The sequence below is a fragment of the Hyaena hyaena genome, unplaced genomic scaffold (assembly GCF_003009895.1).
Source record: "Hyaena hyaena isolate Hyena2069 unplaced genomic scaffold, ASM300989v1 scaffold_299, whole genome shotgun sequence".
Classification (NCBI taxonomy): Eukaryota; Metazoa; Chordata; class Mammalia; order Carnivora; family Hyaenidae; genus Hyaena; species Hyaena hyaena.
Window position 1 is genome coordinate 155603 of NW_024080930.1, and position 15036 is coordinate 170638.

The window sequence follows — 15036 nt, forward strand, 5'->3', positions numbered from 1 at the left end:
ACCAGTGACCTCAGGAGGAGCAGCGTGGGTGGCCTGGAGGGATGGAGGCCAGGCGGGGGAAGGTTCAGAAAGGTGAAGCACCAATCTTTGTTTCCTAGAAGTTTTAAGGCAAAAGAGGAAAGGGTAGCAGCTGTGTCAAAAAAGGTTTTCATTTGGGCCTCCTGGGTGGCTCAGGTCATGATCTCACAGTTCATGAATTTGTGGGCTCTCTGATTTCAGCGCAGAGCCCATTTCGGATCCTCTGTCCCCTTCTCCTTCTGTCCCTGACCAGCTCTTGCTCTCTCAAGGAAAAAAAAAAATGGGAAAAAAAAAGGTTTTCATTTACTGTTTAATTTGGGAGAAATTGGACCACCTGTATAGCTTGAGAATGATTCAATAGAAAGGAAGAATTGGGGGCGCCTGGGTGACTCAGCCAGTTAAATGTCCAACTCTCAATTTCAGAGATTGAGCCTCACTTCAGGCTTTATGCAGATAGTGAGAAGCCTGCTTGGGATTCTCTCTCTCTCTCTCTCTCTCTCTCTCTCTGCCCCTCTCCCACTTGCATGAGTGAGTGCTCTCCTGCTCTCAAAATAATCTTTAAAAAAAAAAGAAAATGATTGGAAAAGAGCAAATGAAGAGACAGGAGGTAATGGCATTAAGGAGGGATGAAGACACAACACAAGAATTAGTGTTAAAAAAGAAGGTGAGTGATTTTTATTTTAAGTTGGGAAACTCAAGGAATGTCCATATAGGATTAAAGAAAGAGTTTGGTGTCCCAAACCTGCTGTGCTCATCAAAATGAGAGTTAAGCAAGAAAGAACACTCCATAAAGCCGGATACCCAAAAGAAGAGAGTGGCAAGGGGGATGCCAGAAGGCAGCTTGGAGGGATCCAGATTGGAGTCATCTGGGGAGCTGTGGGAGAAAGAGAAAGCTCGTGGGGAAAGTGGAATTGATAGGTATCTGATATGGTTGATATCTGGGAAAGAAAGAATTATGACCGTTCAGATGGACAAATGGAGAAAAATCAAGATTTGGTAAATAGAAATTCATGCAAGTAAAACATGACACTGAATATTTACTTAATCCATGCAAGGTACTGTTGTGAGTGGTTTAATGTGTACAGATTAAAAAAAAATTTTTTTTAGATTTCGGTTTTAAGTAATTTCTGCACCCAAGGTGGGGTTTGAATTTATAACCCCAAGAACAAGAGTCATGTGCTCTGTAACTGATTCCAGCCAGCTGCCCCTTCAGAGTCTCTACTCTTAACCATGAGAATATACTGCCTCTCCAGGTAAAGTGGATGGGATTGAAAAAAAAAAAAAACTGACGAGAGAGAAATGTTATCATTATACAATTTTGTGGTTATGCAATGAATATCTCTACCATTTATAATTACATAAATGTCGACTTTAATTTTATGAAAACTGATATGATTAGGTCGGCAAGATGGCAGATGGAATGCTCAGTGGGTTAAACTTTCAGACTGTGTGTAACAAAAGATACTGTACAATAAATACAGTCAAAAGATTGGGAAATAACAGCATAAGAATATTTGAGAATATGGAGGTAATAAGGGAAAACTGCTAAAATAATTGAAAGCGTTTGCTTCTGGAGAGGAGACTGAAAAGTAGGGTGTGGAGAAGGGAGATGCTATTTTTCATTTTATGTTTTTGTCATATTTTTTACATTAAAAAATTGAAAAATGAAGACTTTGTTGTTTATTGTAATTGAAATTAATACAACTTCCATAGTAGATTGAAGTCCCTAGAGAGTTTATAAGTGAAGATTAGAGAAATTTCTTCTCTTATATTTAAAAACTAACAGAAGGGCTCCTGTGTGGCTCAGTTGGTTAAGTATCCCACTCTTGGTTTTTGGCTCAGGTCATGATCTCACAGTTCCTGGGTTTGAACCCCTCCTTGGGCTCCTTGCTGACAGCCTGGGCGTCTGCTTGGGATTCTCTCTCCCTCTCTCTTTGCCCCTCCCTTGGTCATGTTTCTCTCTCTCTCTCTCCCAAAATAAAATAAATAAACTTAAAAAAAAATAAAATAAAAACTTACAGAATGCATCACTAGGTGTTTTTTTTTTAAAGGTTAGAAAATTTTAGGGAATTAGAGTAATTAATTTTATTTGTTTTTAAACCATTATTGAACTGGAAACTAAATTTATAATTAAGTTTCATGGGTATATATGACTATCTTTTTAAAAATAATATGATTATATACCACTTGTTTTTAGTCCCTTGAGTGGTGTTTTTTTTTTTTAATGTCTATTTATTTTTGAGAGAGAGAATGAGCAGGAGAGGGGCGGGGGGGGGGGTGCAGAGAGGGGGAGACACAGAATCCGAAGCAGGCTTCAGGCTCTGAGCTGTTAGCACAGAGTTTGAAAACCTTGATATCATGACCTGAGCCGAAGGCAGACGCTTAATCTACTGAGTCACCCAGCTGTCCTTAGTGAGTGGTGTTTTAAACTCAACATTGACTTCTATTCCTAAAAAGGAAAAACCAAAAAAAGCACTTCAAACTTGGGAGGAGAAAAAAGCAAATTATAAGCTGGTTATTTATAATATTTCACATATACATATAAAATTATATTTCATAAAAGGAGCTAATTCAGTTAAGAAAACTTTTGTGGGGGAAATATTTCACATGGTGTGCCAACAGCTAGTCTTATTAAAGAAGGTTTATTACTGTTTATTCCTGAAAAACCCAAATCAAAAGGGATGGACTATAAAAGTATCTACATGTTAGAACACCATGTACAACTGTCTTCCATCAAAAACTCTTCAGAGTACTTAAATTAAGTAGCCACTGTTTCATGTTAAGTCTGCTGACATTACTTCTATTCTTGTTAACCGACCACAGATGCAAAGGATGCTACCAACCAGCCCTTAAATAGTAACAGTACAGCCCTCAGAGCAATGAAGGCGGTAAACCTCTACATAAGGTCACATTCCTTTCAGATCTTCCAGCAGGGAGGGGTGTCAGCTTGCACAGATTATTTCTAAACTTCTTTATTAATATCAGTTAGGGCTGCTATTCAGTCAGTGCTTAAGAAGGCCAGGCCCTGTTTGTCGTGGTCTATAGAGGTGAGTTCATCTAATCCTTGGAGAATGTCATTCATTCATTCATTCATTTATGAGAGCAAGAGAGTGAGAGCAGAGTGATCTCGAGGGTGAGCATAAGTTGAGGAAGGGCAGAGAGAGAGAGAGGGTGGGGGGGGGAGAGAGAGAGAGGGAGAGAGAGAGAGAGAGAGAGAGAGAGAGAGAGAGAGAGAGAGAGAGAGAGAGAGAGAGAGAGAGAGAGAGAGAGAGAGAGAAAGAGAGAGAGAGAATCTTAAGCAGGCTCCATGCTCAATGTAGAACCTGCCGAGGGGCTCAGGACTCCATCCCATAACCCTGGGATACCTGAGCAAAAATCAAGAGTCCGACACTCAACAAATTGAGCCACCCAGGCAGGTGACCCTTGGAGAGTGCATTATTAGTCTTGTTTTGCAGGTGATAAAACTTAGACTCACAGGTAGCCAGACTCACAGGTAGAGTTAAAATTTGCAACTTCCTGACTCTGGAAACTCAGGCTTCCACTATGCTTTTCTGTGCCTTGTAGCAGGATTGACAAATCCCTGGGTTATTAATTCTTTCATTAACTCCCTGGGAGGCTGGCACTGATAATAGTCATAGACCCTCCCCTCTCCCACCCCTGGAATTGATTTGGCAGAAAGAGCTCTGCCTCTATCCCAGTGGTCCCTGGTGAGGATTCTCCGCCTTCTTGAGCCTCACCTTCCCCAACTGGATGGGTAGCCTCGATCCCAGACAGCTCAGTCATATGCAGATGTCACACCTCCCCTTTCCCAGAAGCTGTTTGGCTCTTCTCACATGGACAAAAACTCTAGGTGTCCAACTAATCTCCCCGGATAAGAAATGGGTTTGGGATGAGTCACAGGCCACCATGGAGCAGATGCTGCACTGGTCTGCTACTATTTATGCTGTTTTAATTTCTTTTCTGCTTTATTATTATTTCCAAATTTTAGTTAGAGCCAATTCTCATTACTTTCCATGGCTCTAGTGGGCCCACTCCATTATTTTGCTTCCTCTAAAATCAGGCATTTGAGATTTGAGGAGATCCTGCACAGCTCATAAAAAACTCCGTTCCCATTTGACTTTCTAGTCTCAAGCTTCTATTCTGCCCGAGAAGATATTCCTTGGCCAAAGGTTCTGTCTTGGAAGCGAGGCTGTTTAAGGGCAGGCCTTGCATCAAGTGCTAGGGGATCAGACTGGTGGATTCCAGTCCCAATCTTGCTTCTTCAGCTTTGCTGTAAAGCTTTTGGTCAAGTTGTCTAAGGTGTCTGGGCTTCAGTTGCCTCATTTCTAAAATGGGTACAGTAATGTTTATTTTAAAGTAAAAGGGGGGCGCCTGGGTGGCTTAGTCGGTTAAGCGTCCGACTTTCGCTTAGGTCAAGATCTCGCGGTTCGTGGGTTAGAGCCCCGCGTCGGGCTCTGTGCTGACTGCAAGCTCAGAGCCTAGAGCCTGTTTCAATCTGTGACTCCCTCTCTCTCTGACCCTCCCCTGCTCATGCTGTCTCTCTCTCTCTCTCTCTCTCCTAGAAATAAATAAAACATTAAAAAACAGCAATCGTTCAGTTAAGGATCTAAGCTTTACTGGGGTTAGCAACCAGCTTTTTCACTGGAGCTGGGGGTCAAAGGGGCGCTGGGCTCTCGCCCGCCGGGGCCCGAACGCACGCAGGCCGGCGCAGGAGCTCGGGAGCGCCGGGCCCGATCGACGGTGGGCGGACTTGGGAGCCCCGAGCCGCACCGGGAAGTGATGGCAGCCGCCCCGCCGCCTGACGCCAGCGGAAGTGCGAGCCCCGGGCGAGCCTGCTCCGCGGCGGACCGCCTGGGAGGGGGCGGGCGCGGGGCGGGGCGAGGGCGGTAGTGGCTCGAGGGGACGGGCGGGGTCTGCAGCGGCGGGGCGGGGTTTGGCGGCGGTTGTTTTCACCCAGGCGGCTGTGCCTGGCGCTAGGCTGGGGCAGATCGGCGTGGAGGCGTGAGCTGGTCCAGGAAGGAGTGACCGCCACTGGAAGGAGCCAGGAGGGCCGGAGGGGAGCGGGGAGCGGGCGAGCAAGCCCGTGGTGGTCGGCTGCCACGATGTCAGCGCAGTGCTGTGCGGGCCAGGTGAGCTGGGGGAACGTGGGGAGGGGGGGTGGATCCGGCTACGGGGCGGGGAGCCCAGGCGCCAACGGCTTCCCTGGGTGCAAGCCCCAGATCCAGATCTTCGGCTGAAAGTGGGGCGGGTGGTGGGTCGCCCGGGGCTGACACTGCGCAATCTGGGTGAGTGCCTCGGGCCCGAGCGCGGCGCTCAGCCGTCGGGGAAACCCTGCGAGGCGCGTGGGCTGGAAGGGACTCTGGGAAGCCCAAGACGAGACCCTGAGGTCTTCCCGTCCCGTCTTAGGGACTTCGCTTAGGGCGGGGCAGGCGGGGCTCTGGCGAAGGATCCCAACTGCTCCTAGAGAGTGTCGCCGACTCCTCAAGGCTAGAGTGTGTGGTGCTGAGCTCCGTAGCCTACCCGGCTCTGCCTGTCGGATGAGCCCAGAAAAAGACGTGCGTTTGGGCAACGTCTCCTTTCTCGTGCGGTGAACAAAACTCGGTCATATGGCCCAGGCAGCTTGCACTTGGCATCTTGTAAGCCTAGCACATTGGCTCTGTGCCCTCCAAAACGTCTCCAAACCTTGTTTCCAAACTATCGTGCTCAGGGCCGCGGGCAGGGAAGACTCACCCAGCCCTGCTTCCTGAGTTTCCCGACGCAACCCTCGCTGCGCGCTACCTGCTGCCTGGGTAGAGCTCGAGCCTTACCGCTCCTCCTTTCAACTGAACTTGCCGGTTACCCTCATATAATATCTTAAACTATATTTGTCTGTTTTGGATAGGCGACTCCTACTGGTTAGTAGCGCATCTGGGCAGAATTAGTGGGTTTTAACTCTTTAATGCTAATTTCACGCCTTCCTGCCGAGTAAGAAAAAACGAAGTAGGCAAAGCCTTACGGATGTCGAACTCCCTCTTGCCTATCCTCCCTATTCTGTGCAGCATTTCTGTACATAACTTTAATGTGGTGGTTTTTTTTTCTTCAAATGAATGTAACTCCGGGGGAGGGGGGCATTCAAGTACTGGGATGTTCTTGCTTCCAAATACAGTCAGCCTCAGGCAATCAAGGCCAGCCAGTAAGTGATGCAGGGGTTAAACTATGAGTTTCTGTAACTGGCCGATTATACTGGCAGGTAATCCGCTCTCTTTCAAGTGGCCATGTGAAGTTATCAAGGTTTTTGAGGTCTAATACTGTACCTGACATGCATTTGCGTTGGCCTTTTCCGAAATGAGGAAACTATTTTTAACTTGAGGTGTAACGACTTGCTTTGAGTCAGGCAAAGTGAGAGAGGATGCCTACCCCCTTACCAGGGCTTTTGAGACCAATGTGGACTGGAAAGGCTATTTTCTGAATGTTCCCAGTCTCAAAACTTTGCAAATCTTTCATTGTTTTGAGTTGCTTTCCAATTTGATGCAACATTTTCCATTATTTAGTAATTATATTAAAGGGGTATCTGTCCTCCCTCCCCTGGTCCCTTGAAAGCCCTTTGAGGTCTTCTGTGACTCCAAGCAGCTAATTTCGGGCTTTGAAAATGATTACCAGTACTCAAGTGGGTCTTGTAAAAGAATTATTGGTATGGTTGATATTTTGGCAGGATTTAATGACTTGTTTCTAAAATCCCCCTCTCAGGACTTTGGAAAGAACCAAATCCTGGCCATTCATCACAGAAAAGTTAACTTCTGCTTTCTCTGGACTGCTTGAGGCAACGCTGTGGTGGGTCTCAATGCAGTGAGGGGGTTATGACACTCTGTTTTCATATGGATGGGGCTGTTAGGTGTACGTTAAACGAACTCAGCACCATCAGAATTAAGTCTACCTATTTATTTATTTGGATTAACTAATTAATTTATTTTTTATTCTACCAATCTTTTGTTTAATTTGAGCACCTATGAACTGTTTTTACTTGCAACATTTCTGATACCAAATGTTGGTATCTACCCACCAATCCAATTTTCCAACTCCCTGGACACCTTAGATATACAACAATTCAATTCAGTTATGACACCACCTGGATTTAGTGTCCCACAGGTTAAGGGTTTAGTCGGATAAGACCGCCCCTGGCCCCGAATTTCAGAAGCCAGGCACAAGTCTCCTGGGCCTCCCATACCAGGGAGGAAGAATAAATCTCTATTTCCGACTAAATCACAATATCACAGCACCTACTGTGTTCCAGGAGCTAGAGCTAAGGCAGTGAGCCAGGCAAAATCATCTCTGCCCTCAGGGGTCCATCCATTTGTGGGTGGGGGGCATTCTGTAAAGCATGTAAACAATGAAGCAGTAAGTACTAGTGCTGAACAAGGCCTGGTGGCAGAGTGGCTTTGGGTAGGTTGCTGGGGAAGCTTGTCTGAGAAGATGCTCCTGGCGTGGAGACTGATGAGTGAGGAGAGGCATCCACGTCAGGGTCTGGGTAAGGAGCCTTTCAGGGTGTTTGCGGAACAGAAGGGAGTCCAGGGCAGCTGGAGTATCATCAGTGAGGCACATGAGGTAGAGAGACAGGCAGGTGCAGATGTGGCCAAGGGCTGTCAGTCGCTGGTGGAATTTGAGTTTTGTTCTTGTTCCAGTGAGAACTGTGGTTTGATTTATACTTAGGTCACTTTGGGAGCCGTGACGACTCCACTGCATCAGGGACTAGAGTGGAGGTAGGGAGAGTAGGGAGAGAGAGCAGTCAGAGCTGTTTATTCAGTGAATATTTTTTAACCGCCTCCTCTCTGTGTAAGCAGGCTGCAAGCAGTGAACAAAAATGCCTCCTGAAGGAGCTTAAGTCTTGGCGATCTGCTGTTGCTATAGCCTGAGGAAGAGAGAGTGCGGTACCTTCATGCAAGCAGTTGTAGTGCTTACAGAGGGATGTTGCTGGCTTCCGGGAAGATTTTAGAGGTAGAGCTACACTTTTGTGTGGGTTAGAAGTAGGGTATGGGAATGAGAGCAATTCTGTATTTGGCTCTCGCCACTGGATTGATGATGGTGCCATTTACGAGGTGAGATAGGAGGCTTGAAGGGAGGAGGACATAGGGGAAGGAAAACCATAGTTGCCTATTATAGATGCTTGTTTATTTATTTTTGAGGGAGAGAGAGAGAGGAAGCACATATACATGAGCAGGTGAGGGGCAGAGAGAGAGAGAGAGAGAGAGAGAGAATCGAAAGCAGTGTTTGCACTGTCAGCACAGAGCCTGATGTGGGGCTTGATCTCATGAACCATGAGATAGGACCTGAGCTGAATTTGGACACTTAAATAACTGAGCCACCCAGGTGCCCCAAGATGCCTATTATAAATTAAATGGAAACAGCAAGTCACCAGTTGGATGTTTAAATTGAGAAGTTTGAGGTTGGAGATAGAAATTTTGAGGACTTTAACTGAGGACCATCAGGAACAATGTGTAACTCAGAAAAGAGCCTGAGCTATGGACTTAAGTCTGAGTTTGGATAGGGAATTCTGGAAAACAAGGGCCGGTGTGAATGTGCACATGTTACCTACCCTCTATTAACCTCAGTTTTTCTGAACTGTAAAATGGATATGATAATACTTCCTAAGGTTATTATGAGGATTGTATATGATCTAGACATAAAGTCTCTAAGTACATGGTTTAGCACAGAGTAAGGAACCCCAAAACTGCTTTCAAGGCAGTTTGAGAATAAATCTTGGTACAGAGAAATAGAAAATTAACGTGACTGATATTACATGGTGGTGGAGCTAGGCATCGAGCACTGGTCCACCTGACTCAAGCTGGGGCTCTTGAGACTGCCCCTCTTCATTATTCTTACTTTGTATAAATAATGAGTAACTGTTGCTCATTATTGTTGCATATAATAGACCTAAGGCAGTTTTGAATACACAGCTATTGGGCTGTTTTGATAGATATTGCTAATTGCCAGGTGTTGTGGGTAGATCAGGTCTAGCTTCTTCGAGACCAAATTATGCCACAAATACAGACATGATTGGCAGGTGGGTGTAGAACAGCCGTGCAGCCTGATATGGCACTTCATGAAATTCCAGCTCTTTGCTCTTTTCAGTACACCAGCATGTAACTTTCGTGTTCACCTGAGACAGATGCAGCAATATTCTGGTAGGCCGAACCTTACCAAGACTGCCTAACCACAGGACCACAGGGATGGATCAAGGCCATGGTACCATTGCCAGGGTGCAGAGTCACTGTGTCCGGTGGCGGAGGAACCAGTTCATGTAAGGGTGGAGATTCCTTGACCAAGGTATTTCTAGCCGGATCCTATTAATCACTGAGATTTTCCCCAATGAAAGCCCAGTCCTTTAAAAAAAAAATTTTTTTTTAATATTTATTTTTGAGACAGAGACAGAGAGAGCATGAGCTGGGGAGGGACAGAAAGAGAGAGAGGGAGACACAGAACCTGAAACAGGCTCCAGACTCTGAGCTAGCTGTCAGCACAGAGCCTAACATGGGGCTCGAACCCATGGACCGTGAGATCATGATCTGAGCCGAAGTCCGACGCCTAACCAACTGAGCCACCCAGGCGCCCTAATGAAAGCTGAGTTCTAATGTCTGTTGTTTGTTAACAAAGTCATGAATGCCACCAAGAACTATCCGTTGTCAAAGTTACATAAAGCTAGATGTGAAAGCTGTGAAAACATTTTATTCAGAGACCACTGACAATAGGGGAAAGAACTGAACTCTATTCTGATTTGCACGGAGTTTTATTTAGTTTTTAAAGTTTATTTTACCTATTTTGAGAGAGGGAAAGAGAGAGTGTGCATGGGAGATGCAGAGAGAGAGAGAGAGAAACCTAAGCAGGCTTTGCATGGCCAGTATGGAGCCTGACGTGGGGCTTGAACTCCGGAACCATCAAGACTCAGATGATTAACCGATTACCCCTTAAGCCATCCAGGCACCCCTGCACGGAGTTTTAAAGGTGGAATGAGGGAGTAGAGAAGAGTGAGTGAGTGGGGCCCAGTAGAGTTAGGGAAGTGAAAAATGACAGGAGTTGGTTAGTGTACTTGTGATTGGGACTGCTGTGTCAGGTCGTTGGCAAGTCAAGATGTCCTTCTGCTGAGGTTGAGGAGACAGGCCCTGCCCTTCCTGATAATTACATTTGCAAGGACTGGCATGTGGATCCTTGAGAAAAAACCTAATTGTAGGAAATACATATACATCTCAAAGAGACAGCAAGGATGCACAATTGTAAGCCCTCTTTGGTAAGTGCTCTAAGAAGGGGAGGCTGGGGCCTATCTCAGGTGCTGGCTAGAACAGTTTGTATCTTTTGACAGCCCTGAGCTTTTCCAGACTAGAACTGAAAAGCAAAAGGCAGCTGGGTCTCCCAGAATGCAGCCTTAGGCTTCCAGAGGCCCTGTTACAGTTTGGTCAACTCTCTTCATGCAAGGGTTTGTGAAGAGTGGTTTTGTGTCGAGATTTCTTGTCATTTCCAACATTTCTCACTATTACAGTGGTTAACAAAAACCTGTATTCTTCGGATTTAGAGGCAACCAAAACCCACACAGGAGACTTAGACTGTGGCCTCAGAGGAAGTGTGAGCGGGAATGGGTCTTCCTCATTAGGGCATTTGATCATCTCAAGATTGTAGCTGAAAACACACACACACAGTCCATGAAGACTTCCACAAAAAGTAAATAAGCTCAAGAAGCATTTCCTTAGTAATGATCTTCTTCGTGTTTTGAGAGTTCTCTCTGAATGTGCACTTAGATATGTCCACACCACCTAGTACTGTGTCATCTGACGCACAGAAATTGTTTCCTGGTTACTGCATGGATGAGTTTCCTTTCTCCCCCTGGACAGAGTACCTGTCATGAGCTAGGTGATCCCCCTGCTGAGGGCTTTTAGATGCAAAACTATCCCTACAGCTCTTTGTTTTGTTTATAGTGGTTGGAGGTGTTAGGTCCTCATTATACCACATGATGCTTCTGCCCTTGGAAGAGATCCAGGCACAGACATTCATTCTGTTTGTGACCAATGTGTTTTTGAACTTTGTGGGGGCATTTGTGAGACACAAGGGGGAAAAACATCACACTTATCATCCAGGGAACCATATTCTGATATTTTATAGTCCAGGCATCCATGTTTAGTATATATGATTTTACTTTGCAAAAGTAAGGTTATACTGTAGGTGCTGTGCTGTATTTGGTCCTACTCTTTTTGTGAAATTATTGGGTGATCGAGGAAGTTTTGTTTTTGCTTATTCATTTATTTATTTTTGAAAAATATTTATTTATTTTGAGAGAAAGCATGGCTGAACGGAGAAGGGGTGGAGAGAGAGAATCCCACGCAGGGTCTGAGTTGTCGGCGCAGAGCCCTACACAGCCCTCGATCTCATGAACTGTGAGATCATGAACTGAGCTGAAATCGAGTCAGATGCATAACAAACTGAGCCACCCAGGCATCCCTTGTAATCTCTACTTCAACGTGGGGCTCAAACTCACAACTCTGATATCAAAAATTGCATGCTCTACAGACTGAGCTAGTCAGAAGCCCCCTGGTCAGGGAAGTTTTTAACAGGCACCAAGTACTCCTTTGCAACCATTCATGTTTTCTGGGCTCACATTCAGGTGTAGGTAGTCTTTTGCCTTCAAACATGATGAATTCTCCAGATGTGTTAAATAAACTTGGATGAGTGGAAGTTAGTTCATAAACATGTGTTAATAGGTTTGTGTTTTTCTATTTCAAAAGACCAAAAATAATGAAGGAAATCTGAATTATCCCCTTTCAGTGTCATCGTTGACGATTTATTTGAGTCGTTTTTAACAGCATCTTTCAATTTGATCTTTTTCTTTACATGTATATATATATATATGTATATATATATACATGGATACTATCTAACTAGATGGTGTTTGAGTCATTGTTTTCCTGTTGTATAAAGGTGCCCATCTCTGTTTCAGTTACATTAAGTTTGAGTCCTGTCATATCACTAGTATTGGCACTTTTATTTTTCTGTTCATTTTTTGAAAAATGCAGGCAGAATGAAGTGCCCACATAGTTGCTCTCCCACACTGACAAAGGGTGGGACAAGGGGATTGGCTGATGTTGAATTCTTGGCTAATATAGCTCACTGGTGAGTTGATGCAGAAAGAGTGTCCAGAGATATGTAGTTAGCCAAGTTCAGGTTGTTATGAATACTAGGCTGTCACTTATTTTAAGCAGTAAAGAGAGTGAAGGTGGCCATGTTGGTTGGAGAGTCAGTGTGAGGGGTGATCACTCAGATTTGTTTTCTTGGGCTGCTTTATAGCTGACCTGGGCGAGCTGACAAATAGCTTTGGGCTGCGTGGGATGCTTGGCTGGGAGTCTGAGTGGGATGCATTGGCTTGGAGGCCTGAAGAGGGCTGACCGTAGGGAGTGGAAGGCAGCCTCTCACTGTAATGAGATAATCTCTTCCCATTGTTTGCTTCTGCCTGGTTTTCGGTATAAATGTCACCTGTAGATTTCCCACAGCTATTCAGATCTGAGAGTGAGTTAACTGTGAGCTCTGGAAGCTTACCTTCCCGTGTCTTATGTGTTTTAATGTGAACTGCAAGGGTAGAGAGGAAGGATGGCATCATCTACTTATATTTCAGAATACATTGTGGCCAGTTCATCTCTTGATAATTTGACATTAAAAAGGAAGTCCTCGTATAAGATGGTATGTCTGCAGAACTAGCCATTAGATACAATTCCGTTTTATCTTTGAATTGTTTTCAGTACCTGTGATTATAGCTATCATTAAATTAAAAAGTCTCGGGGCACCTGGGTGGCCAAGTTGGTTAAGTGTCCCAACTTTGTCTTGGGTCATGATCTCACAGTTTGAGAGTTGGATGGAGCCCCACACCAGGCTCTTTGCTGTCAGTGCGGATCCTGTTTTGGATCCTCTGTCCCCCTCTCTCTCTGTCCCTCCTCCCTCTCTCAAAAAATAAACTTAAAAAAATCATTTAAAAATTCAACTGAGTAAATCCTAAAGACCTAATTGGCCTTTTAAATTATTTAATGAATCAAGCATATCCCATCTAGCAAGTAGAAGGGAGCATCACAGAACTACAAGAAAGGAAGGTTTTGTTTTTTTTTTTTAAGTAGAGAGGGGGTGGAGAAAAGGAAATTATTAGCAAAAAATCCATTGTTTTAGCCAAGGTCACCCTCTTAAGAGAAGGGGAATGGATGCATCAGTAAATTTCCTAGTGTTGACCAGGAAATTCTCATGCCAGCTGGTTAAGATTACATATTTGGAGGATTGAAACTGCACTTGTATTAGATATTAGGTCTTAGTTTACTGACATGGGGTGTTAACCTCAATGACACCATTTTGGGCCTGTGGTTTTCTTAACACTGTAAAGATCCTGCGTTCTGTGTGTCTACTGAATTTTTGTTATATGTTGAGGCTGTCAGTTGAATTTAGGGTTGAGATTGGGTCTTGAGAGCAATATTAATCTAGTTACTAATCTAAACCACTGTGATTGTCTTAAATGATCAGGTTTTCCAAGTAGTCTAAAGTGAACCTTTGCAAGATTTTAGAACATAATGTGGGAATCAGTGTAGTTTGTGTGTAAGGAAATTCAAATAGTGGATTGGTTTGATTACATAAAACATCTGTTTGAATTTTAAAGGAAACAGGATTTTACTTTGGCTTTTCTTCTGTAGTTTGCCTTGTAAGATTAAAGTTGAACTGCTGTTTAAGGAAAGCAGCTGTTATGGAAAAAGTTAGAGTAGGTTTTTATCACAGAATAGATTTTGAAACCACTTGTGGGTTTGGAGTAAGATTGCAGTGTACAGTGATTAAACAACGTTTTTCCCTCTCATGAAAACTGTCCAGTCGAAACAAAAGTAGGAAAAGCACATACACACAACCCCTTACATCTTATTTATGCAAAGATAACTAGGAGAGCTGGAAAATCAGACTTCTGTTTAAGTATCATTTTTATGAGCTGGCCAGGTACACTTTGAAATAAAGCCCATGAGGTCTTCCTAGGATTTATTTTCCAGTGTTTTGTTCTTGCATTGTATCTCTATAATTTCACAGAGACCTGTGCCTCCTAACGCAGGGATCCTTACTTAGTGTGTGTAGTTCACCAAAACTGGGGAAGAATTCAGTCTTTTGTTGTTGACTACATGCTCATTGAACTCCTCCAGCGGTGTTCTCAGAAACAATGGGTGTATTTTGTAACCATAGTAATGAAAATGTTCTCTTTAATAGGATTCTTTATCACCATGAATTTTCTTCACCTTTGGTAGCATTATTCCTGTTAAATAACAAAGGATTCAACTGACTAAATTTTAAAGACCTAATTGGCTTTACTAATCGATTCCTGAATTGGGCAGCCTTCCATCTAGTAGTAGAGGGGAGCTCCAGCAGTCTACAGAAAAGGAAGCCTTTTTCGAAGGTTGGAGCGAGAGGGGGGAAAAAGGAAATTATTAGGACAGAATCCATTGTTTTAGACAAGGTTCCCTTCCTAAGGGGAGTGGGAGGGGGAGAGTGGTCTATCAGTAAATTTCATAGTCATGACCAGGAAATTCCATGTTGATTGGTTAACAGTTACATTTTCAAGGATTGAAACTGCATTTAGGTTAACCTAAGTGACAACACTTCGGGCCTGTGGTTTTCTTTTTAACATTCCTAAGGACACTGTCAAATTCTTTACTGTTTACAAAAAGGCTTACAACTTTTTTTTTGTTTCTTTTTTTTTTTACAAATAGTTTATTGTCAAATTAGTTTCCACATAACACCCAGTGCTCATCCCCACAAGTGCCCTCCTCCATGCCCATCCCCCCTCCCCCCACATCCATCCTTCCTCAGTTTTTGTCAGCATTCAAGAGTCTCTCATGGTTTGCCTCTCTCCCTTTCCCCCACCATTTCCCCCCTTCTTCTCCCCCTTGTTCCTCCGTCAAGTTCCTCCTAATCCTCCTATACGTGCAAACATATGATATTTGTCCTTCTCTGCCTGACTTATTTCGCTCAGCAGAACACCCTCAAGGTCCA

At 44.2% G+C, this 15036-nt stretch overlaps 1 protein-coding gene across 1 annotated transcript in view; it reads left to right on the plus strand.

The window, feature by feature from the left end:
- The first annotated feature begins 4990 nt into the window (after positions 1-4990).
- SERINC5 (serine incorporator 5) overlaps positions 4991-15036 on the plus strand; it is a 102541-nt gene continuing 92495 nt past the window's right edge. The window contains exon 1 of the mRNA XM_039247470.1: positions 4991-5147. Coding sequence (XP_039103401.1) covers positions 5121-5147 — 27 coding nt within the window. The 5' untranslated portion in view covers positions 4991-5120. The remainder of the gene's footprint in view (positions 5148-15036) is intronic.